The 23,759-nt window shown below is 45.9% G+C and overlaps 5 protein-coding genes across 5 annotated transcripts; 1 reads left to right on the top strand and 4 right to left on the bottom strand.

The window, feature by feature from the left end:
• Nucleotides 1-2,237: 2,237 nt before the first annotated feature.
• CGCA056_v009430 (uncharacterized protein) lies at nt 2,238-2,867 on the bottom strand (the record flags this gene model as incomplete). Its single annotated transcript, XM_037324677.1, has 2 exons — nt 2,238-2,555; nt 2,793-2,867. The coding sequence occupies 2 exons, from the start codon at nt 2,865-2,867 to the stop codon at nt 2,238-2,240; spliced, it is 393 nt and encodes a 130-aa protein (XP_037177220.1).
• Nucleotides 2,868-9,930: 7,063 nt separating this feature from the next.
• Nucleotides 9,931-10,574, bottom strand: RNF1-1 (Guanyl-specific ribonuclease F1; the record flags this gene model as incomplete). Its single annotated transcript, XM_037324676.1, has 2 exons — nt 9,931-10,157; nt 10,271-10,574. 2 exons carry the CDS (start codon nt 10,572-10,574, stop codon nt 9,931-9,933), a joined length of 531 nt encoding a protein of 176 aa, XP_037176106.1.
• Nucleotides 10,575-11,799: 1,225 nt separating this feature from the next.
• On the top strand, nt 11,800-12,736 carry CGCA056_v009428 (uncharacterized protein; the record flags this gene model as incomplete). The annotated part of the gene is made up of 2 exons (XM_037324675.1): nt 11,800-12,151; nt 12,285-12,736. 2 exons carry the CDS (start codon nt 11,800-11,802, stop codon nt 12,734-12,736), a joined length of 804 nt encoding a protein of 267 aa, XP_037176105.1.
• Nucleotides 12,737-12,884: 148 nt separating this feature from the next.
• atnG-11 (ABC transporter atnG) lies at nt 12,885-17,733 on the bottom strand (the record flags this gene model as incomplete). The annotated part of the gene is made up of 13 exons (XM_037324674.1): nt 12,885-13,101; nt 13,153-14,218; nt 14,291-14,355; nt 14,406-14,456; nt 14,504-14,575; nt 14,628-14,751; nt 14,807-15,175; nt 15,244-15,418; nt 15,471-16,180; nt 16,234-16,467; nt 16,533-16,812; nt 16,872-17,095; nt 17,163-17,733. The coding sequence occupies 13 exons, from the start codon at nt 17,731-17,733 to the stop codon at nt 12,885-12,887; spliced, it is 4,158 nt and encodes a 1,385-aa protein (XP_037176228.1).
• A 3,833-nt stretch (nt 17,734-21,566) lies between these two features.
• Nucleotides 21,567-23,401, bottom strand: frp2-1 (Ferric/cupric reductase transmembrane component 2; the record flags this gene model as incomplete). Its single annotated transcript, XM_037324673.1, has 4 exons — nt 21,567-21,979; nt 22,046-22,923; nt 22,982-23,137; nt 23,196-23,401. The coding sequence occupies 4 exons, from the start codon at nt 23,399-23,401 to the stop codon at nt 21,567-21,569; spliced, it is 1,653 nt and encodes a 550-aa protein (XP_037176227.1).
• Between the last annotated feature and the right edge of the window lie 358 nt (nt 23,402-23,759).

Raw genomic sequence — 23,759 nt, 5'->3', positions numbered from 1 at the left:
TACTCCTCTAAGGGCGAAGCCTGAGCAGTCAGCCTCAACATAGGTTGTACGCTTAGGGTTAAGTTGGTGTAGAACAGGCTTAGCTGCAAAGATCCTCTTAAGCTCCTGGAACGCTGCTTCTTATTCCTTACCCCAGCAGAAGAGGACACCCTTCTTTGTAAGAGCTATTAGGGGTCCAGCGATCTCTGAGTATGCTGGGATGAAGATTCAGTAGTAGTTTGCAAATCTTAGGAAGCTTTAGACTCCCTTAACCATCCTTAGCGCAGCCTATTCCTTAATTGCTTTCAGTTTCTCAGGGTCGCAAGAGATACCCACACCTGCAGTGATGATAAACCCTAGGTACTTAACTGTCTTAACAGAGAATGCGCACTTATGGGGGTCTAGATGTAACCCTGCGGCGGCAAGCTTATATAGTACTAGCTTAACCTTTGCTTTGTGGTCTTGCCTTAAGCTATTTGAGTAGATCAGGACGTCGTCCATATATGCTGTCGCAAAGTTATCTAGGTACTCCTGAAGTATGCTATTGATATATCGTTAAAACGTAGCAGGGGCTCCCATGAGCCTAAAGGGAACAACAAGCCACTCAAATAGCCTATATCTTATTTGGAAGGCTGTCTTATACTCCTCTCCCTCTGCGATTCAGATCTTATGGAACGCTGCTACTACGTCTAGCTTAGTGAACCACTTAGCAGCGCTAACAGTCTGTAGCGTCTCTCAAATCAAAGGAAGAGGGTATCAGTTGCGCCTTATAAGTTCGTTAAGGGTGCAGTAGTCAACATAAAAACGTATCCCTCCACCTGGTTTGCATATAAATAGTACTAGGGCTGATGCTTCTGAGCTACTAGCGTAGATAAAGCCTTTATCTAGTAGGTCTCTCAGGGTCTTATGGAGGACGAGAAGCTCTTCTCATGATATGCTGTAGAGCGGCCCCTATAGTAGTGCAGCCTCGTTGCCGTTGCTCTCCTGTTTGATAGGGATCGTGTGGTCGACTCCAGGGCGATGCGGAGGAAGGTTAGCAGCTTCGTCAGGTTGGAACAGCTCTTGGAACTCAGCTAATACAGCTGGTGGAAGGAGGGCCTTTAGGTCTGCCTTCTCAGTCTTCCTCATAAGAGCCTTCTGTATATCTGCTAAGCTGATCGCTCGAACTTTATATCCTGCAGTTCCTTTGGTTTGTTATCATGCCCTCTTATAGAGCGTTGCAAAAGGGGCTCCTGGGAGGAGGTGGGCAGCCCTGATCTGGCGCACTCGCTCTGGCTCTTCCTCGCCTTTCAGACGTAAGTCTACACCACCCCTCCTATGCTGTATACGCTGGGCAGCAGCATTATATAATATATGGTTCCTCTCCATCCAGGGTTTCCCTAAGAATAGGTCGTCGCTAAGGCTATATATAGTATACGCAAAGATCTTCTCATCATAATTGCACAGCTTGAGGTTAAAGATAACTACGCCTATTGCTTTCGTAGCGCCTGTAATATCGCTGAAGCTGCCTAGTACCTGCTTAGAGCGATCTACTATTAGCAGGCGGAGCTTATAGGCAAGGTTATAGTTGATAAGGGTGTATAGGTTGCACCTAGTATCTACTAAGGCGTCTGCTTAAGTGCCCTTATATATATAGGTAGTGATCACTACTAACTTGCTGCTTATGCGATGCTTAAACTGCTTCTATTCTGTGATATCACTAGGCTTTGCCTCTAACGCCTAACTTTGCGTTAGAGTTACTCTTTTCCTGAGCTTTCTTCAGCCTCAGAGCTTCCTGGCTCCTCTGTAGCACTATTATTACTGCTTCCTTCAGGCTTAGGGTCCTTCTTGACCTTTTTGACCTTCTTAGCCTTCGTAGGGCTGAGAGGCTTCCGCCTAGGGCACTATACAGCGATATAGCCGATCTGGTTACAGTTGTAATAATAGCGACTGTCCTTCTTTGGTTGTTACAGGTCTTCAGATGAGGAGGAGCTGCTACGTCGGCGACGTGGCCTTGCCCTCTCCTTGCCCTTAGCGCAGCTAACGCTAGACATCGCTATATCTCCGTCTGCATCTTGTTGGCCAGGTTGTGGTGCTTTCGAATAAGGTGGGGTACCCTTATACGCCTGCTGAGGTAGGCTTTCAAGCTTAATAGCGAAATCCTGAACTTTAAGAAGCCATCTGTGGTAGTCATCCTTAGGAAGTTTAATATAGATCAGACCCCTCTTAAGATGAGTACTAAGGGCCCCTTTAAGGAAGGCTATCTTAGCTTTATCTGCCTAGTCGGCGCCACCAGCCTCAGCTAGTGTTCGCTCAAACCAGGGTAGAAAGGAGGATAGAGACTGATCGTCTCGCTGGCGAAGGGTTCGTAGCGTGATTGCTGCCTGTAGATCTGTATTTAGGTCCTTATACGTCCGGTCAAGGTACTTCAGGAATTCAACAGAGTCCTTCGGCCCACCTGGACCTCCTGCTGCGTAGAAGGTAGCTATAACCTGCTGTGGCCTGCTATCAAGGCAGGAGTTGATGAAGTACCAGATATCAGCATTACTGCTAATATACCTTGCATCTAGCTCTATCTTGTTGCGCATCTGCTGGGCCTATGCTGCGTAGTCCTTACGCCTTCCTGTGAACTTCAGGGGGTTTAGCAGGGGCTTCTTTCGCCCTTCTGTTGCTATTATTATACTATCGCTTATTGCTTATATAGTTATATCGGCAGTGGATGGTGTAGGTACGCTGCTCGTAAGCAGCATAGGGGTCGCTCTATCTGTTGACATAAGCCCGTTCAGAGCTGTCAAGAGCTGCGTCATCTGGTCCTAAAGAGGATGTATACTTACGTTGACTGCTTTATTAACCCTGCGGTCAATCTCTGCAGTCATCGCATCGTTTGCGCTACCCTCAGGCGAATCCATTATGTCGCACTCGTGAGGTTTCATATAGCGTCTTCTCGTTATGCTACCCTCTTGCGAATCGTCGTATCGCACTCGTGAGGTTTCGTATAGCGTTTTCTCGTTACGCTACCCTCTAGCGAATCAGTCGTATCGCTCTCGTGAGGTTTCGTATAGCGTCTTCTCGTTACGCTACCCTCTCGCGAATCGTCGTATCGCTCTCGTGAGGTTTCGTATAGCGTCTTTTGTTGTTGAGCTTAGAATATGTAAGGGGCTGGCCCCTAGGCTTATTCAACGTAGAGGTGCCGTTGATTAACTATTCTAGGCTGAAGAAGGAAGAAAGGACTTTACAAGAGTAGGCACCTAACAGCGGTGAAGCAGACCGGGTTAGGCGGTGTAACGCGGCAGAGTAGTGGGTCCAACGGAGCCGGATCTCGGTAATTGCTCCGGCAAAGCCGGAGATATCAATCCGGGCTCTAGCCTGTGACAATATTTTAGAGTAAAAAGCAATATAACTGTTAGTAACGCTAGCCTATCGCAGCATTAATTAAGCTGAACGCGCCTTATATAATCAGTCATTATATAAAGGCGCTAACCTCTATAATTAACGCTGTAATTATAGCTACTACCTCTAATATAATTAACCTTATATATTACTATTAATGCAATTAATATAATATAATATTTACTGCTTATAGTGCCTTACTAGCTAGCTAATCCTATAAGACTAATACTAATTAGTAGTTAACTTTATAATTACTATTTTGCAATATATTAATTAACTATAGATTAATAAGGCTCTTAAAGAAGCAGTCTTATTAATATTTATTTAGATCTATTCTACTTAGAAACACTTAATTAATTAATTTATACTAATAAAGTAGTTGCACCTTTAAAAAAGATAGTTTATATTGCTTAAATTGCTTTAAATTTACGTTCCTCTAGTCTCTAAGAAGCGTATATGAACGCTAATATTGCTAACGTTAATAGGATTAAATAATATCTCTTTATAATATTGATAATAGTAGAATTGTAATAATAGCTTTTATGGCCTCTAATTCTATATTTAATAGAAGTAGTTCTAATATAACCTAAAAGATAGTTTATTTCGCTTGGAACGCTTTTACTAATTACTTCTATTTCTTATTTAAAAAGCATTCATTATGCGTTTAACCGCTAATATTAGTATTAACCTATTAACTTATAATTAATAATAAAGTTAACGATCTATTTTATTTTTAACTACTTCTCTTAACCTCTTACTCTTTATAAGTAGAGTTTTCGCATTATATAAGTAAATAAGATATTACCCTGCTTTTAACTATTTTTAATTACTTTCTTCTTTGCTAAATTAATATTAACAGTAAATAGCTATTTTAAGCCTATTTAATAATAACTATTTATATAGTATACTTTATTATAAGATTTTCTTATTATTTAACTGTTAAATGCTAACTGCTAACTGCTAGCTGTAAGAGAGGTTTTTACTATTTTTTATTTTTACTAACTTACGCTCTTTTCATAATGCTATTATATGGTCTTTTTGCTTGTCTCATAAGCCTACTATATTATCACTTTATCTTTTAGACTTTACTGCTTTACTAATAATGTTACTTATTAAGCCTACCTACCTTTTTATCTTCTCTAGCTTTATACCTCTATTTTTAACTACTATTAAGCTATATTAAGTTAAAATAAGTAATAGAGTAATAAATGGCTTATTAGATAAATAAGCTTTAGTTATTTTAGTTTCTAGTAAGCTTTTTATAACTATAGTATAGTAATTCTCACTTATAATTTAATTTAGCGTTTTACTCTATTAGGAATATGAATATCTATCTTTCTATATCTTTAATAACCTATATACTTTCTTAAATAACTATATTTAGCTTTACTATTTTAGCCTCTCTAGGTAACCTTCTAAATAACTTTTTAGCTTTTTTAGTATTTCTAATACCTTAAGCTAATAATTACTCTATCTTTATCCTTATTAAGGTTTATAGTATAGTTAACTATAGCGTTTAAGGGAAGCTTAGTAATATTAATATAGAATTAAATGCTACTACTTAGAGATAAGTTACTTTATATTTCTTATTTAATATAAAGTGCTATTAGCTTAATAGCCTTATTAGTTCTACCTTCTAGAGTTAAGCTTCTATTAATTTTAAAGATATACTAAAGTTCGCTTTTAATTATTATAATATAGCTACTATAAAGGAATTTTAGGACTTTTCTATTACTAATAAGGTTTATATTTTTTAAAACAGCACTTTTATTATTTTTAATATCTATAACGTGGTTCATCCGTCAGCAACAAATATTAGTCAGCAACAAACTTTTTCCCAAACGCAGTTTGCACTAAACCACTTAAAACTTTAACGCATAATAACTCCACAACCATCATACCAATTTACGCATAAGAAGATGAGATATTTCTAGCTATCAAGGCGATCTAATCAGCCCGCATCGCCAGCTGAAAGCTAAATATGTTGTATGCTGCGAAGACTTATGGTGTCTTTAAAAGTTCTATACGCTATAGAATAAATAATTAACCTTAATATAAATATACCTAACCATAATAATATAAACTTAATTTAATTAAAGAGAAAATACTTCTCTAATATATTATTAAATAGGATTCCAGAGGATTTCTTTTATGCCTCACTAATATAGAAGATATAGCTAATCTCCTGCTATAAGTATATAATAGTAAGCCTATTAGTAAGCGATAAGCTAGGCAGTTTGGGGATTTATAGCTTATATTAAAAACTAAGTTTAATTATCTATGTAATTATTAAAAGGCTTTTTAAGAAGATCTTAAGGTTATTTTAAAGTGGTTTATATTATTATGTAATATAATAGCTAAGTATAGCATCTAAGAGGGGGACCTATATAATTTTAATAAAACTAGCTTTATAATAAGTATGATCACTATACTAATAGTAATAATATATACTAATTAATATAGTAAAGTAAAGTCTATTTAGCTTAATAACTATAAATAGGCTATAGTTATTAAATATATTAATTTAGGTAGGTAATATATCCCTCTATTTATAATTATTAAAGGTATATATCACCTTATTAGTTAGACTATAGAATTAGGTTTTCTAAGTAACTAAGTGATTAAACCTACTGCTAATAGATAAATAGATAATTAAATAGGTTTTAACTAGATTAAACACTTTAATAAACATATTAAGAACTAAATAAAAAATATCTACTAAATACTTATTATTAACAGCTATAAAAGCTATTTGTTAGCTAAATTTAATAATTACTATAAGCAGAACAATATTATAACTATTAGTATGCGTATATATTTATTATATCTACTATAGCTATTAGATATTACCCTTTATTTACCTTTGAAACGCATATATAGTAATAAAATCAACCTATTTATTAGAGCTTCTATAGATTATATCACTAAGTCTAAGTTCTTTATTACCTTCTACTAAGCTTATAATAAGGTTTTTAATAAAGAAAATATTAGGTCTACTTTCTAAAGTATTAGAATTTCACTATAGGACCTAGACCATATTATCAAAAAGCTTAATATGTATTTATAGACGCCTACACCTCTTATAGCTAACCCTTCAACACCTCCACCTTAGCAGTTACAAATACCCTCTAACCTATAATAAACTATCTCACAGTCTAACTTTATTAAAAGTTATATCTCTATTTATTAAAGAAGCTTACTAATACTAATTATTACTATAATCAAGTAATTATTAAAGGGTGTATAAGTAATAGCATATTTAATCACTACTTTGACTAATTAGCTTTATACCCTTAAGGATATAAATATAGCATTTACAAAGCGCCAGAAGGCTAAAAGAACATAGGTCCAGCTTAGAGGGGCACTTAGTATAGAGGAATCTTAGGTTTTGCTTAAAGGGAAACAAAAAGGGAAACATCCAACACCTCAAGAGGACGACGAGGGGGGTCTATCAAAGAGAGCCCAGCCAGCTCAGAGACGCTGTGGTATGTGTGGTGAGACTGGGCATAACGCGCGAACCTGTTCTAAAGATGTCAAACCCTTAGGAGATTCTGATAGTGATAACTAATAGTTGATTTAATGCGTTGTGGTTGAGAAATACTAGATGTTGTTGTGTATGTGGGAAAAAAACATCCGGCTGACTGGTCTGGCCGGCTGATTGATGAACCACGTTATATAATTATTTATAAGCTGCTATATTAATATCATTAACTAAATATGTAATGTATTATTCTATTCTTCACTTTATAGATTGAAAATTAGTAATATTAGTTTAATTATTTAAGGAATTAACTACTAAGTAAAGCTAGCTTTTAGACTTTAATATCAATATATTCTTTAATTCTTAAAAAATACTAAAACTAATTTTATACTAAAATAGAGAGATATCTATTAAGGAGATATCTATAAGAAAACTATTAATACAAATAGTAAAATAGTTATTACTAAGCTAAAAAGCTTATTTACTATTATTATTAAAAAAGGTGTTTATATCTATAATTATAGTAAAGAAGCTATCTAATATCTTAAGAAAATAATTTTATATTATTTTAAGGTTTGGGTAAACTAAAGCTTAATTAGCCTTTTAGAGAACTAATATTTATATATTAAGTTTATTAATAGCTAGCAAAATATAAATATAGAATAATATCTATATTTAGTTAATAAAGAAGATAAAAAAGTAATAAATATTATCCTCAATAAATTATATATTTAAGACTAAATAGAATAGAGAAAATCTAAGCTTTTTTTTAAAGCTTCTATTTTTATAATATAATATATTATTAATAGTAAATATAAAAGCTAAATAGTTATTAATTTATATACTTTAAATAAAGCTGCTATTCTAGATATATATTTAATACCTTTTTCATAAAATATTATTAAACGTCTGAAGGAAAAAGCTTAAACTACTATTATTAATATTTAATTATGTTTTATTAAGCTTTTATTAAAAAGAAATATAGAGAACATTTCATAATTATTAGTTATTAAAGCTAAAAATAATTAAAGGTTGTTTTTATAGGTTTTTATAACTTTTTAGTATATATTTAACGCGTTATATACAAATTTTTATAGCTTTATAAGGAATTTATATATTTTTGTTAGTAATATTATAATAATCTTAACTAATTTTAAAAGTTGTTTAAAATATTTTAACATTATTTTTAAATTATCTATAGATATTAATTTATTACTTTTAGTATTAAAACTTTTTGTTAGATATCGATATATTTAGTTATTAGGATTTATTATCAATATTATTAGTTTATTTAGTATATAGGATTATATTAATATCATTATAAAGGTAAAATGCTTACATAAGTTCTATTAACTTAAATATTAGGTTAGAGCTATAGGATTTCTATAATATGTTATGTTAACATATAACATTCTTTTATAATAATAATACTAATATAAGAATAATAATAACGCTAAACTTACTTTCATATTCTATATGAAATAAACTAATAAAGTTTCAGGTATAAAACCTTATATAAAAATACTTGATTTATTATAACTTATAACTATGATATTGATTATGTAATACGTATAGTTACGTAAGCACCTTATGTAATTAGCAGGTTACGTTTCAGGTTATCTTTCCCCTCACTTTTCCCTACTAGAGGATGCAACCTGCGAACAACAACAACCAGACTCATCACAATACATCTATTCCCTTGGTATTATCTATACAATCAAATGCTCATAAATGCTCAGAATTATTACCTTTTATCATAACACTACCACATCCATAACCTGTATACGCTTATACCTGTGCTAACACTTTTTATTAATAAAAATAGCTTTAATTTTTAGCTATTATAGCTATGTATTTAGCTTTAGTTTTTTTAGTTATTTGAATAATATAGTTAGTATTAAAAATAATATTATAAGTAAACAAAATGTTATAACTATAATATAAGAATATATATATATATAGTTATAAGTAAAATAAGTAAAATATATATTTATAGGAATATAAATAAATAAAGAAAATTGAAAAATAGAAATAGTATAAAAAATATTATTATTGTTACTATTTTACTTTTTTCTTAACTGTTTTAATTTTTTTTATTTAAAGTAACAAAAAGCTCCTATTTCTACTAAATAAAATAGTAATATTAGTTATTACTTTAGTATTTATAATTTTAACTATAAGAGAAAACATATATAAAAAAAATTTTCCTTTCTTTTTATAATTTAATAATAAAACTATAAAATTATTTTTTTTATTAGTTGTTTTATTAATTACCTCTCTTTATATTTATTTATAGTATCTTATATGTATATTTAGATTATATAATATTAGTTATATAAGATTAAAATCTTTAAACTTTTTTTAAACTTTAAAAAGTATATTATAATACCTTTAAATATCTAAAGTAGCTTTATACTGAGAAGAAAATATAAAATAACCTACCTCTAACCTATTTATCTAAGCTAATGTTATTCTAGCGCGTTATAGTCTATTCCTTAAAAAACCCTTTACGTTAGACACTGATTTAGAAGGAATTAAGCTGTTTATTTACACAGATGCCACATATACGTTATAGTTAGTTTACAACAAAAGTCCATCGCACTGGTCACTTCTGGTAGTAAAGAGGGCCAAGCAGGGGCTTGCTTCAGTGAATACCCAGACTATGCCTGATCAGTTCGAAGGCATCAATTAAATCAGGAAGTGTCGTGAAAGCTCACTACTACCATTCACGGTATCCCGTCAGTACTCCAACTTTTCCCTCTCCACCTTTTGAGATTTCGTTTACACTTTCATGTAGCAAGCCTGTTGTCGTTAGTACCTAGGTGGGAGCTTGTACCCTATTTGAACTCAGGTAAGTGGCCATTAGAAAGAATGAGCCACAATGAGAAATAGAAAGGCGAAATGTGAACACGGCTTCATTATTGTGGATCTAGCTTAGACTTCTCAAACCTTCCAGCGGCCCATCTAGGTCCAGAACCTGAGCACCGGCAAATTCCAGCTCAGTCGCCTCGGTAACTCTCAGGCCCAACATGTGCCCCGCCACCATTATTTCCATTCCCTCTAGTCCATTAAGCCGGAAGTCTGTTTATGTTTTGGTTTCATTAAGCGGTAAGGGCAAGCAAAGACAGCACAGGAAGGAGCACCCCGAACGAGCCTGAATTGGTGACAATCGAGGCCGCCGAGCTGCCACTGCCGCTGCTTGAAGAGCTCTCATTGCACGACACAAAACCGTTGCGCTGGACGGCGCCGGTGTGGGTCATGGCGCCGACAAAGACGCAGCTGCCCCGGTAATCGGAGTCGAAAACCACACGGTCGGGGCCGGGTGCCCCTGCGAGGTGCACGTTAGTCCCAAATATCGAATGCCAAGAGGTGGTGTTTGCGAGTCAAGGGATGCGGGGTCTGGTAGGTTTGGAGTGATGGTGGATGAAGGTGCACACTTACTGCCAGTGTAGTTTCCAGACGAGATGATGGGGAACTCTTGGTAGGGGCCGGAGGTGTCGAAGGTGAGGCCCTCGCGGTTGTTGAAGCGGTGGGGGTACTCGCTGGTGCCGACCTGCTGGTTGTTGGCGTAGAGGCGGCAGCCCTCGGCGACGGCCTCGTCGACCTGCTTGCGGGAGTACTTGGCGTCGCCGCAGCGGATGGAGCCGAGGCCGGTGGTGCCCTGGCGCTTTTCGAGGGCGATGGGGTTGGCGGCGGCGAGGATGGCGCAGAGGGCCAGGGCGAGGGTGGATTTGAGGCTGACCATGGTGTGTGGAGGGAGTGAGATGAGATCGGGGTTAGTTGTAGTCGATGCGACGGTAGAAGTGGTGGATGACGATGGTTTAATGAGTCGAGGTTGTTGACAGGTGGAAGTGAGGCGAGCGTTTGTTGCTGTAACGGATTTGAGACGCGCAGTGAAGGTGGGATGAGTGAAAGGGAAGGGCCGGCCCGCGATTAATAAAACTGTCCGGCGGATGGTCTTGACCGTCAACTGTGTTTCGAAAGATGGGAATGTTGTCCAAAGAAAAGAAAACCGAGAATAGAAGCCAGAAAGAAAACAACAGATGGCGCCGAGAGGGTCGCCTAGAGCTTGGCCGGCGCAAGGTTCCCGTCCGCCAAGTGCGTTGCCGACCGTCGATGGCGTCTCGTTCAGCTGTCTTGGTCCCCTTGGACGCCTCAAAGGTGCCCCCAAGTCGGCGAGACCGGGCCCTCGGGTGCCTGACATGCGCTGGCTCCCGCCCGAAAATGTGTCAGAGGTTCCCTGACGAGCTGCGCTGAGTGAGGAACCGAAGCCAACATCACGTGTGGCGTCCTCTGCACCAATCAAATCCTGCGAAAATGAAAAGAAAAACATAAGCTTAATCTTGAGGAGAGGCCGCCAGGACGCAACGCCCCACTCTAATTACCGCCCCCCTCTCGATTCTTCCGCGGAAGGGGCCGAGCAGCCGAACCGCCCAATGCAAAACACACAAACAACTCGAATGGATGCACACAGAGACAAGACGAGACGTTGTTTGCGTTCGCTGTCTGTGTCTGTGTCAGCAAATCAAAGCCACACTTGCGATCTTGGGGCTTGCGCGTCTCCCCTGTGCCACGACCTGTGCCGTGCCGTTGCATCCCGCCTCGCCTTATCCTGCGGTGCCACGGTGCCTGACGCGGAGCCCGGAGCGCGCCGGACCTTTGCCTTTGGCCAGTGCGATTCCATTCACGTTAATTTGATTGGCAACGTGGCAAGCTGAGCCGAAATGAGGTCGATGCGGGGCCGTTGCACACAGTGTTTGCTGCGGAGGCACGGTGCTTGGAGATCGACGTAAGTGAGGCCAATACGCCTCCACGTGGGCTGCCTTCCTCGTCTTCCAAGCTTTACGTCCATCTTCCACACGACCGTTAACACCACGTCACCGTTCCCAACCTCTTTCCATGCTTCAACACCTCCTCACAGCTATTCCCCAACTCATCAACCGCATAACCATTCAAACTCGAAAAGGAACATGGGCGTGAATAGTGCCATTGCGGGGCTCCCCGCCTACAAGGCCCTCGACGCCTACCTCACCACCAGCGGCGACAAGAAGGCCCTCGACGACACCGTCCAAAAGTACAACGACCTCGCCAAGGCCGCCGAGTCATCTCTCGAGGACTTCCTCTGGGACACGTACAACGCCATCTTCGCGGCCGCCAAGCAGACGGCCCCTGAAAAGCAGGCGCCCCTCGTCGACTTCGTCCAGCGCCTGCGCGAGACCACCGTCACCGGCTCCGACGGCCAGGCGCTGCACTTGAGCGAAGGCGTCGTGTGGAAGGATCTGCCCACCTTTGGATGGGTTGCTCGCGATCTCTGGAACTTTGGTGCGTTTGCAATCTTCAAACTTCACGTTTCTTGATCTGCCGGTATCAGTGTTGTGATATCAACCTGCCTAATCGGGAAACGCTCAATGAGGCCTTTAATCGCTACATTTTGCATTCGCTAACAACACCGCAGACGTCACCGACGCATCCGCTTCAAAGGAGGATAAGGCATCCTGGGACAACCTCGCCGCCTTCCTCGCGCAACTCACCTCCCGCGCCTCCGTCTCCGAGGGCACTGCCGACCCCCTGGACTACTCCACCTACGGCCTGTGGGCGCTGCGCACCGCGTTCGAGGAGGAGCACCCCGCCGGCGCGGACAAGAGCGCCGCGCTGAGGCAGGCGTCGATTTGGATCAAGTACTCCGGCGAGACGCTGCAGAAGCTGGCCGCCCGCGACGCCAAGCTCGAGGCCAAGACGGGCAAGGCGGGCAAGGCGGGCGGCAAGTTTGACGGGAAGGAGTGGAGGGGGTTTAACCAGGAGAGGTGGGGCGTGTGGACGGAGGCGTTTACGGCGGCGCAGAGTGAGGTTGCTGATGAGGAGGTGAAGGGGCTGGCTAAGGAGGCTGTTGGGATGATGAAGAAGTGAGGGAAGGGAGGGATGTTGATGATATGATTTACATGATGAGATTAATGAAAATAATAGACAAAGAAAAGCTTTCTATGATTATATGGAAGGACCTTCCGATAACATCGTATCATACGTCGAAGTTTATCAGTGTAATGGCCAAGAGGAATCACCCCTCCTGAAGCTTCCACAACGAGGCAAACACACCGCCCCGCTCAAGCAACGTCTTCGGGTGATCAAATTCGACGACCTCCCCATCCTGCAGTGCCACAATCTTGTCAAAGTCAACAACGGCCTGCAGACGGTGCGCACTCACAATGACAGTCCACCCGTCAAATTCGCTCCTGATAAGGTCCTGCACAACCTGTTCCGTCGCCTGATCCAAGCTGCCAACACGTCAGTCAATATCACGAAGCATTCCGGTCACAAAGACATACCTGCTCGTCGCCTCGTCCAGCAACAACACCCTGCTCTGCCTCAACATCGCTCGCGCCATGCAGAACAGCTGCTTCTGACCCGCGCTCAACCACTCCGTCTCAAAGTCCACATCCAGCCCGCCCTTGTCCTCAAAGAGACTCTTCAGGCGCGTTTTCTCTAGCGCTTCCCATACCGCTGCGTCGTCGGACTTGTCCAGTGGATCGAGGTTCCGTCGGACGGAGCCAGGGAGGAACAAGGCGTCCTGCGGCAGCGCGACGAGACTTTCTCGCAGCCGTGAAATCGGCACCGTCGAGATGTCCAACCCGTCCACTTCAATACTCCCAGACGAGGGGTCATGCAAACGCAGGAGGAGCGCGAGGAGAGTCGACTTACCGCTCCCTGTCCGCCCGCATATCGCCACCTTCTCACCAGGCTGGATTTCCAGGTTGACGTTCCGTAGAACTTGGTGGTCATCGTACGCAGCAGCCACATCACGAATCCTCACACGCCCCCGATCAGGCCACACGCTCTCCACCTCCGCATCCCCATCAACCTCCGCCGGCGTCTCCATCTGAAACTCCCTAATCCTCGCCACAGCCCCTAAACTCGTCTCCAGATCAGCCCAGTACTTCAGCAACAGCATCAACAAGTACCCGAACCCCATCACACTAACTAGCGCCACGCCAAGCAACCCGGGATCCACGCTCTCGCGCAGCGCAACCGCCAGACTGACAAGCAACACCGCCAGCGCCGCAACGACGAGGTCGAGCACGAGGAGCAGCCACTTCTGCAGACTGCCCATGACGTAGAACGCGCGCTGGCTCATGTCGAGCCGCGCGAGGTTCTCCGCTTCGGCAGCGGCGGTGACGGCGAGCGCGCGGATGGTGACTAGACCGGCGGCGGAGACGAGGAAGTGCGAGAAGAGCGGGGACTTGGCTTCGAGGTCGAGGAGGCGGATTTGGCGCGAGGTTTGGAGGTAGACGCGCTGGAGGAGGTAGAGGGCGAGGAAGAGGAGGGGGATGAGCAGGGTTAGCTGGGGCGTGGCGAGGGTTGTGAGGACTATTTCGGCGATGGCGAGGGTGAAGTCTGCGATTGGGTTAGTTCTTCTGTTGGGAGGGAGGGGAAGAGACAGGTGGGGGGGGGGGGGGGGGGATTTACAGTCGAAGGTGAGCATGAAGGCGAGGGGGAGGGGGAGGTCGATTAGGTTCATGTCTTGGCTGAATCTGTAGGATGTTAGATGATGGGGTGAGCTGGCGTAGAAGGGAGGGAGTACCGGTTGATGATTACGCCGGTGTCGGTTTTGACGAAGAAATACATTGGGGCACTGTGATATGCGTCAGTGAGTTGAGATGGCGGGAGTGTGTGACTTACGCGAGGGCGGCTTTGAGAACGCCAAAGTGAAGGCCCTTGGCGGAGTGCGGGACGATGATGACCAGAAAGTAGCTGAAATGTGTCAGTGATACTAAGGAATGAGTACTTTGGTGGGAGCGCTTACTACGTCTCAATAGCAACAGCAACTTCGGTCAAGACGCCCCAGAGGACATACACTCCCACCCACATCCCCAGATTAGGATCAGAGTGGTCTTCATTCGCAGCTACCCAGAACTTAACCCACAGGCCTGTGATAAACTCGTCAGAACCTAGCACATCATCGATTACAAGAGGTGGTCTTACGCTGCATCGTCCGACATCCCATCTGGAACAGCACCATCGTCGCAAACAGCAAGAACGCCGACGTGCCCATGGACTTGATGTAATACAGCAGCGAGCTGGTATTCGCCGCGCCACGGCTTGCTTTGAGCTTCTCGGCGCCATTGGGTTTCACCCCGGCGACAGGCTTGTCTTTCTTCGGCGCTTCAACGTCGAATTTCACCTCCTCGTCGCTATTCTCGGGCGTGTCCTCATCCGGGTCACTCAGTGCCGTAACCCGCAGCTTGCTGACGTAGCCGTCGGACTTGCTGAGCTCCTCGAAGGAACCGCGCTCAGAGATCTTGCCGTCGGCGTTGAGGGAGAGGATCTGGTCGGCGAAGCGGAGCCATTGAGCTGCAATTCCGGGGTTTAGTCCTGTTTGCCAGGGGGTGATTTCAAAAAAGCCAAAAGAAGGAGCTTACCGTTATGAGTTGCAAAGATGACAGACCTCTTCTGGTCAGCTTGAAAGCTTCGAAGAAGCCCTTGAGCGCCGAATAGCGCGTTGAAGCACTTCGAGGCTGTGTTCGAGTCGAGGCCCTTCAGGGTGTCGTCCATGATGATAACTTGCTTCCCGCTATAGATGGCTCGAGCCAGCGCCTGGGTAGACATCATCAGTGCGGAACGAAGCAATGCAAAAAATAAAGCTCACGATCCGATGTTTCTGCCCGCCGCTCAAAGCAGCCCCTGAACTTCCCACGATAGTGCCATCTGCGTCCGGGAGCAACCGGATGTCCTCCTCAAGCTGACACGCCGCAATCACCTTATCATAAAGCACTGCGTCATAGTTTGCGCCGCCGGTGATGTTCTCCCTGATGCTTTGGTTCAAAATCCAGGGGTCCTGGTCGCAGTACGCGACCTCCGGACTCGTAGCGTACTCCACATCTCCGGCGATGCGATACGTCTCGCCGACCAGCGACTTCAGCAGCGTCGACTTACCAGACCCAACCGGGCCAACCACAATCGTCAGCGTCGCTGGTTTGATCTCGAGATCCAGGTGGTTTAAAATGGCCTTGTCGCTGCTCCAACCAAACGATCCATCTGAGACCTTGATCAGCGGCTGGTCGGGCGTCGGCTCCTGCACGACTCCGTTGGGCTCTTCCTGCCTCTTCAATCTCACGTTCCTGTAATCCTCCCTCTTCTCCTTCGCCAGAAACTCCTGGATCTTGTCAAGGCAGCCGATAGTCATGGCGAGGTGCCGCGGGACCATGACGAGCTCGGAGACGGGGTTGATCAGGATACCCAGCAGGGAGAGCGATGTGAAGGCCTGCACGACGTTGAGGGGCTCTCCGCCGGCGAGGCGCTGCGTGATGGCGAAGGCGGCAAGGGTGATTGAGGGAGTCATGATGGAGGGAAGCTGGCCTGCAAAATAATTATGAGCCAGCCGGTGGTTGGTGTCACAGAAGATTACTTACCGACGAGGATGTTTGAGATTTGGATCTTCCTAAACTCCTTGGACTCCTCGAGCTCAAAGTCCCGGAGCCCCTGGATCTGGTCCTGCACCGCGCCGCTGAGACCGCTCATCTTGACGCCCTTGACGGAGCCCATGACCTGTGTGGTGACGCCGACGCGCTTCTGGATGGCTTCGCGCCAACGGCGCTGGCGGGGCGGGATGAACTTACCCAGCCGCGCTGCTATCAGAACGCTGACTGTTAAGTGATTATCAGCGCATCTATTCTCGAGGGAGATGGAACATTCGCAGTGAACCCCTTACCGATGGCAATCAGAACAGGTGTGATACACGCAGCACCCAGCTGGTTCCCGAGAATCCACATCGCCAGCGCGACCTGGATCAGGTTCGGGACGACGGCAAGGCACCACTCAGCCGCGACGGTGATCCACTCGACCTCGGTACCCATGAGCGCGACCGCGGCCTCCGAGGTGCCGCTCTCGGCGCGGAGGGAGAGCATGTTTTGGTAGATTATGGCGATGATGGCGCCTCTGATGCTGGTTATGAGGCGGTAGGAGAGCTGGCTTGTCCACAGGGAGGATACCTGTTTGTAATGAATCAGTGAGGAGCCGAATGTGGGAGAGGGTGGGAATGGCTGTGTACCGCGTTTCCGATAAAGACGAAAGCGAATTGGGCAATGAGCCAGTAGCCCTCCTCCACGGGTGTTGTTTCGTGGTTCTGGATGTACTCGATTGTGATTTGGACTAGGATCGGTTGGGCGAGACCGAAGGCGACTTTGATGAAGCGGGGGCAGTGGGTGTAAAGGAGCTCTGGGGAGAAGGCTTTCAGCAGAGCAATTGACAGGGCGTGGGTTCGAGTTCGGTCGACTGAATGTTGGATGAGGTCAGTACCCAGTTCTGAAGGAAGGCAAATTAGAGCTTGGCAGTACAGTACCATTCTTCCAAGCTGTAGACAGTCTCTCCAAGAGCTTTTCACCAGATAATGCCTCATCAACCGGCTCCAGGTCCTCAGTCACCAGGTCCTTCTTCCAGCCCAATTTGAAGAGAGGGTTGAGCCAGAGCGACAGACTCCGGCCAAAGATGCCAGATAGCTCCTCTCGGGTAGCCTTAGTGGCTGGAATGGTGATAAAGGCGGGCTTCGATGCTGACTCCGCCGCAAGAAGAAACGCCTTAATGACGAGTTGGACGGTTAGGAAATTGGCAATGGCAAGGCCACCGTTGTAGGCGTAGGCCCATTCTCTTGGAAGACGAGCTCCGTCAAGTATGATTGTAGCCAAGAGGGACGTCTGCAGCACAGAAGAGGGAGCACGAGCTCTCCGGTGTTCGAGTCTAGAGACGAAGATGAAGAGGACGCTGGATGCGATGACCAAAGAACCTGACGCGATGATAATGGTGGTGTCTCCGGCGACTTCTCCGCCTCGGATGGTGGCTACGCCCAGAGTCAAGATTTGGATCGCCGCGAGGGCGTGCCAGAGGATCTTGATGGCAGTGTTAGCCGTAGACATGGTGGTGCTCTTCGAACGTTTGGCTTACAAGCTTGAGATGACCCATCCATGACCCCTGGTTCACGGCTGGTTTATTCCAGAGCTTCCATACACGATGTAGACCCCAGATGATAGCGATGGCAGAGGGCACGATTGCTCCGAAGACTTCAAACTGATAATCGAAATACGGAGCTCGCGAGCAGCCTTGATGCGGTCCAAGGACGAGAAGGCCAAGACTGTCGTCGGGACACACAGCGGCCCCGAACGGGACCCGCGGTGCTGGCCACAGACCCATTGCGGAGGTCGTAGAGCAGGCGAAAGATGCGTCTATAGCAAGCTGGAATACATAAGTCGCGGCCAACGTGCAATTGAGAGGTAAATGAAGGGCAGACGACGTCGAAAGCAGCTGGCTTCGCGCACGTAAGATAACGGACGTCAAGGTGCTGACGCCACGCGACTCGGGCGAACCGAAACCGCCGTGTTACGAATGGCGCAGGATTCTGCGGCACAGCAGCAGCAGCCCCTGGAAGGCGTCGCAGAGAGCGTCGCTTACGCTGTGTACCTTGGGTGAGCAATATTTCCTTATTGGCCTTGACCTGCCTGGATCGGTTTGGGGGCTCAGGGGTCCGATTCTGCTCGCTTGCCGAATAATCAGCTTGCTAGAAGGGACTTTTGTTAGGAATGTGGTCGTGGTCGGTGTCGGTATCGCGTGCTACGCAGGATTTACGAGGGAAGTTATACTAACCCTTCTGTGCTGGAATTCCGCTAAGCAAGACTGATGTCATTCCTTTGGGTTTGCAATCGAATCTTAGTCGTTAGAGGCCATTGCGATGATCAAGTAAAGATCTGGACACAATGAATAAGTGTATTCAATAAATTTCCGCTCAATGTCTTTGGGAACTGATGATGCTCAGATACCAAAATGGCTCCATGCAGCGTGCAATCATTGACGCAAACTTTCCAAATCATAAATGCATTCATCAGGGGTATGTAACTTCCTGCCTTCCTCCAGGCAACATCATGCGTAAAGACCAACCTTGCGACTCATGAACGTCTCTTGCAACCATCTGCAGCCACAACGTCGGTACGATCGGGAGCCAAAACTCGCAAATCTCCGTCCTCAATATCTCTACCCCGGCGGCCCAAGATTCCCGCGCGCCATCTCTATCGCCCATAGCCAGCAGAGCATGGGCCAGGGATAGGTGAGTTATCGCCGTCGTGAACCCGCCTCCTGGCCCGAGGGTATACATCTTCTGAGCCTCCTCGAGGGCAAATTTCCACCGCAGCACAGCCGCCTGCCGATCTGCCCTGAAGCTGGCTATTCGCGCATGACCTATGAACAGCCGCATGTGCAGTTGTTGGTCATGGAGGTTGTCTAGTTCGGCAGGCTCGTAGCCCTCGAGCTCTTTCAGTGTTGCTTCAGCAGCATCTAATCGTTGAAGTCCGATATCGACCTCTGCCGATGCTAGCAGCAGCCTCCGGGGCCCGCGCCGGCAGCGCTCGGCGTCTTCCGTCGTGCCGAGCTCTGTTTGGAGTATATCGGCGGCCATCGCCCACTCCTGCATGTTGCAGTATATATCGGCGAGCCTGCCACACAAGAGGCGTCGCGTGTTCTGACGGATCGGCTTCGTCATGTCCAAAGACATCAAATGCTCTATCGAAGCCCTGGCAGCGCCAAAGTCGCCGATGGATTGGAAGAAACGCGCTGCCGTGCTCTGCAATCGGAAGGTGACCTCAATATCGAGAGTCGACAACGGCTGTTCCGCTTGCCAGTTGTAGATGAACGACGACACATCATTGTCATAGCACTTGATCTTGTTTTCGATTTGAGAGATGTGCAGGCGTCCGAGAAGGGCGTGGTCCTTGCGAGTGGAAGGTTGCGGCCCTCGCCAGATGAAGTCGCGGATATGCGCTTCCGACTTTGCAAACTCGCCGTCGAGCCGTAGCAGGTTGCTCCGGGAGAGGACCACCGATGCATGGAAGTAATACGGCATGGGCTTGCGCAAGAACGACTTTGCTCTGTCGACGGCGGCGCGGCGCATGGGTATGTGGTCCCGCTCGGAAAAGTAGAGGAGCGCGTCGATGACCTCCGCCTTGAGCGGTGTTGGAACTTTGAAGGTTGTCGTGGCCTTGTCCATCACCGCCCAAACGGCGGCTTTGAGAGTTGGCGACCTAGCGGACCTTGCTTGTCAGTAAAGAAAAAAGCATTGGGCGGGTGAAGCAACGAACCATTCCGTGTTTCCTTCGTAACATGGAGGGACGACAAAGCACAGCAGTTTGAGTGCGACGTTGCCTAGTTCGTCCATGGTTTTGGGAGTTAGTACTCTGGAGAAGAACATTGCAAGTTCGGAGCATAGAGACCAGACGTTCGTCCTGTCTTCCAGGCCATGCTTGTTAATGTACGGGCTTTCTGTCGCGCGAGAACACTCTATGTCGTCGGATAGAAGGTTGGTCAGCTCGGTGGGCAGACCGAACTTGTCAGACGTGACAGTTTCAATCTCGCCATCGCTGTTCCACCGCCGTTGCGGCGACCGAACGCCTTTCAAGAGGGCCTCAGGTACGTCGGAGCCTCCATAAGCATAAAGGAGTAGTAGCAGTTGATCTGTTGCTGGAAGTACATCGGCGTAGTCATAGAAAAGATTGTAGTACGAGGAAGGCAATGCAGGGTCTGTGAATGTGCATTAGTATTAGGACCAATCGTCAAGAGTGTGGTGCGACCGACCTCGGAGTTGACTTAAGATAAGACGCTGCGCAAATGCTGTATAGTCTTCGTACCTTGGTGACAGATTGAGCAAGTGGCTAAAGACTTCTTCGTCGTCTATGTTTAGATACCTCTCATACCTGTGACATGTAAGTGGCTGTTCAACCCAATGCACCATGGAATTCTCACGTTGATGGCGGAACATCTAGCGGAAGCCAAAGAATTGCTCCAAGACCGCCGAGTTTGCGTGCAATCTGAATATACTTCCTGCCTGAGTTGCGAATGTCGCTATAGTTGTGCTGCCTTGGGAATATTTCGGCAACTTGAGGCGGTACTAGTACTTGCGCATCCAACTTCGATCTGAGAAATATTACCACGCAGGCAAGTCGCCGGCGCAGTTCTGCAGGTACTCTGTTATCAGACACGGCCCAGAACCCGTCAATGTTTTCTCTGAACTGCTCCCGGACCTGGTTGACCGGCGTGAGGTCAAGCGAGTCGACGGCCAGCGCTTTGCTCGTGCGCTGGTTGCGGGGGGTGACGTGGAACTGCACATCGCGGGAGAGCGACTTGGACTGCGCCAGAAGCCGGCGCAGATCCTCCAGGTGTCGGGTAAGTGCAGGGATCAGATTTCTAGCTTGGCTCTCATCATATTGGTTCGATAGAAGTCGGACTGAGCTGCACAAGCATACCGCCTCCATCGTTGCCGTGGTGGCTGGCAGCAGGCGTGGGGTTTAGACTTCTGCACGCGATAATGAAATGTCCAGTCCTCCTCACTGTGAGAGGATTAAATTCCTTCTTTTGCAAAACATGGTCTCCACCGACCGTTCTCGGCGCTTAACTCGGAAATGCGAGATCCCCGACCCGCTCTCCTTTTTTTTTTTTTCCTCTGTCCGTCAGACCATGCCGGGGCTGGCTTGGTTGCCTCACTTATCAATCGCCCCATGCTCCTAGACTAGTCCTCTTTGAGGTGACGTGGCATGGGTAGCTCCACTAAATAATTGAGATTTTGTTACGGATATCGAAGCTGTGAATGCTTTTCGTCTTCGCGGCCACATTTTAGAGTCAACTTGTGTGCAAGACCTGCAATACCGTGAGCTGGCGGAATGGTGCTCCATGCATGTCTATGTCTAAATGTTCTTAGCCTCATCTATGATCAAAAGTTCTCAAAATGGATGTCTATCCTCAGCCCTCGACTGTTTCGCCATCTGTCCGCTGCGTCCCTCACATCGTCCATGAGCGATTCTGGCCCGCATGTGGCAACCAGGACCCTCTGTTCAGTTCCAACGCCTTCTAACGATACGCCAATCTCCTGCTCCACGTGAACTTTCTCAAATCTGATGTTGAAGGCGTCTTCGATCTCATTAGTAGTAGTGCTTGTTGAGAGTCCCTCCGTGTCGTGCGATATGGACCCATAGTTGACGACACCTTCATTCATGCGTCCATTGTTGGGTGTTTCGGCAGACGCTTCTTCTCTAGGTGAATCACCAGTAACGTAAAGCTTGACATCGATGCTCGATCCGGATCTCGAAATTTTGTGAAGGTGTTCTTGAAACCAGCTCAGATGTTCTGGTATGATGTTAGAAGAGCATGTCTCGCGACTTGAATATGATTATATCAACCTGGCGGACGAACCTGATTGTCTCACTGTCCAGATGAAATCAACAGACTGAGCTTTCACTCTGTCGTATCGGCTCATCATACGGTTCATCACACCAAATGTGAATGCTGCTCCACTGCCTCCGGCAACCAAGACCAACTTGTCGTAGGACTCTGTATCTGGCAGCGATCCATATGGACCATCAACCGAGGCCCACGTAGTGCGGTTGGAATGCCTCCTGGAAAACTCGTCGACACGTCTGGTGAAGCCCTGATGTGACTTCATGACGAGCTCTAGACCTGCAGAGTCATTGTTCACAATTGTGAACGGATGATTTTCGTAAGGATGGATTCGCGGTATCCAGAGGAAACAGTGAGTTCCAGGCAGCATCTTCTTGGCCCCTGGTTTTCTTAAGATCACCCTCGTGCCGCCGTCAGGGAGTGAATAGAAGGTCGCAGAGTTGTTTATGAGATTCAGAACCATTCGTGCCCCTCGTATCATGCGGTCGACCGCCCACATAGCCGCAGTGAACGACATCACAACTGGGATCTTCTTTGCCCAGTTGGGTCTGTGAAGGCCGGTCAGAATAACAGCTGCCACAAAGGCCACGATGTGGCTGATGTAAAACAGTTCGTAGCGGCGATGTCTCGCGATTCCCATGAGCAGGACAAGCATCGCAACACCTGCGCCGATGCCCTCGAGGTCTTCCTTCTTCAATAGTTGAACCAAACGATCCTGGCGGCCGAAGTGAACCGTGTAGACGATTGCATGAAGAGCCAAGAGAAGCACAGCTACGTATCCTGCAAGTCGGTGGAAATAGTTCAGCTCAGCGTGTGAGATATGTGCAACCCGGCTCAGCGGCGTGTTTTTGAGTCCAAAGAAGACGCACAGCATCATATTGACGGCGCTCATCCTATTAGATTATAGATGTTAGCTTCCATCACCATGACTAGACCGACGTAGACATTTACCATCCGAATCTAGAGGCCCAATGATTGAGCAGGTGCCTGAGTGCAAGAATATTGGAACACAGAATGGCGTTGACCGCGATGAAACTTCCGATGATGATGACATATCCGAGAGAAGGGCGTCCGAACCAGCCAAGGTTCACGCGTCTTTCCAACTTTCTGCATGAAGCTTATTAACCAGAGTTCGTCTAATCGCGAGCTTGTGTTCAAAACCTACTGGAAAGCGAGGAGAAGACTGTGACGCGCCGCGAGGAATTTTCTGGAAGACTCTTTTGAGCGCGCTTTCTTCGTGTTGTGACACGCTTCCCGCAGCCAACTTGTCACGATGACAACGGTCATAAGGCCGCAAAGGAAAGAGAGGTAGATCTTGATAGCTTTCTCATTTGCGCCTTGCTTCGTGGTGGGGGTATTGAAAACCTGCATAGTGTCCTTCTTGAGCAGGCTGCCATCGGACGTAACGAGGTGATGTCCAAACAAGGGGCGAACAGTAGGTGTACTTACCTAGATTGATTAGATGGGACATGTGATCAGATTGATAAGATAAATGGCAGCTGATGGCAGTCATCCCTTAGGGTCCACATCAGAAAAATCTCGCGGACAGCTCAAGTCGGTCATTTCGGCGCTAGCAGGGATTCTGTCATGCGCCTGTCTCTCACAGTGAGGGCTTTTCCCACTCACGCCCCAATGTGACAGGGTTTCTAGCGCCTCAGAATTGCTCACTGTGAAGGCAGAACTTCAAAATGACCGTGTGTATGGCGTCTAGCCCCAGTTGCGGATCACG

Source organism: Colletotrichum aenigma, assembly GCF_013390185.1.
Source record: "Colletotrichum aenigma strain Cg56 chromosome Unknown KSG_Cg56_contig06, whole genome shotgun sequence".
NCBI lineage: Eukaryota > Fungi > Ascomycota > Sordariomycetes > Glomerellales > Glomerellaceae > Colletotrichum > Colletotrichum aenigma.
This window is presented reverse-complemented; position numbering and strand designations above follow the sequence as displayed.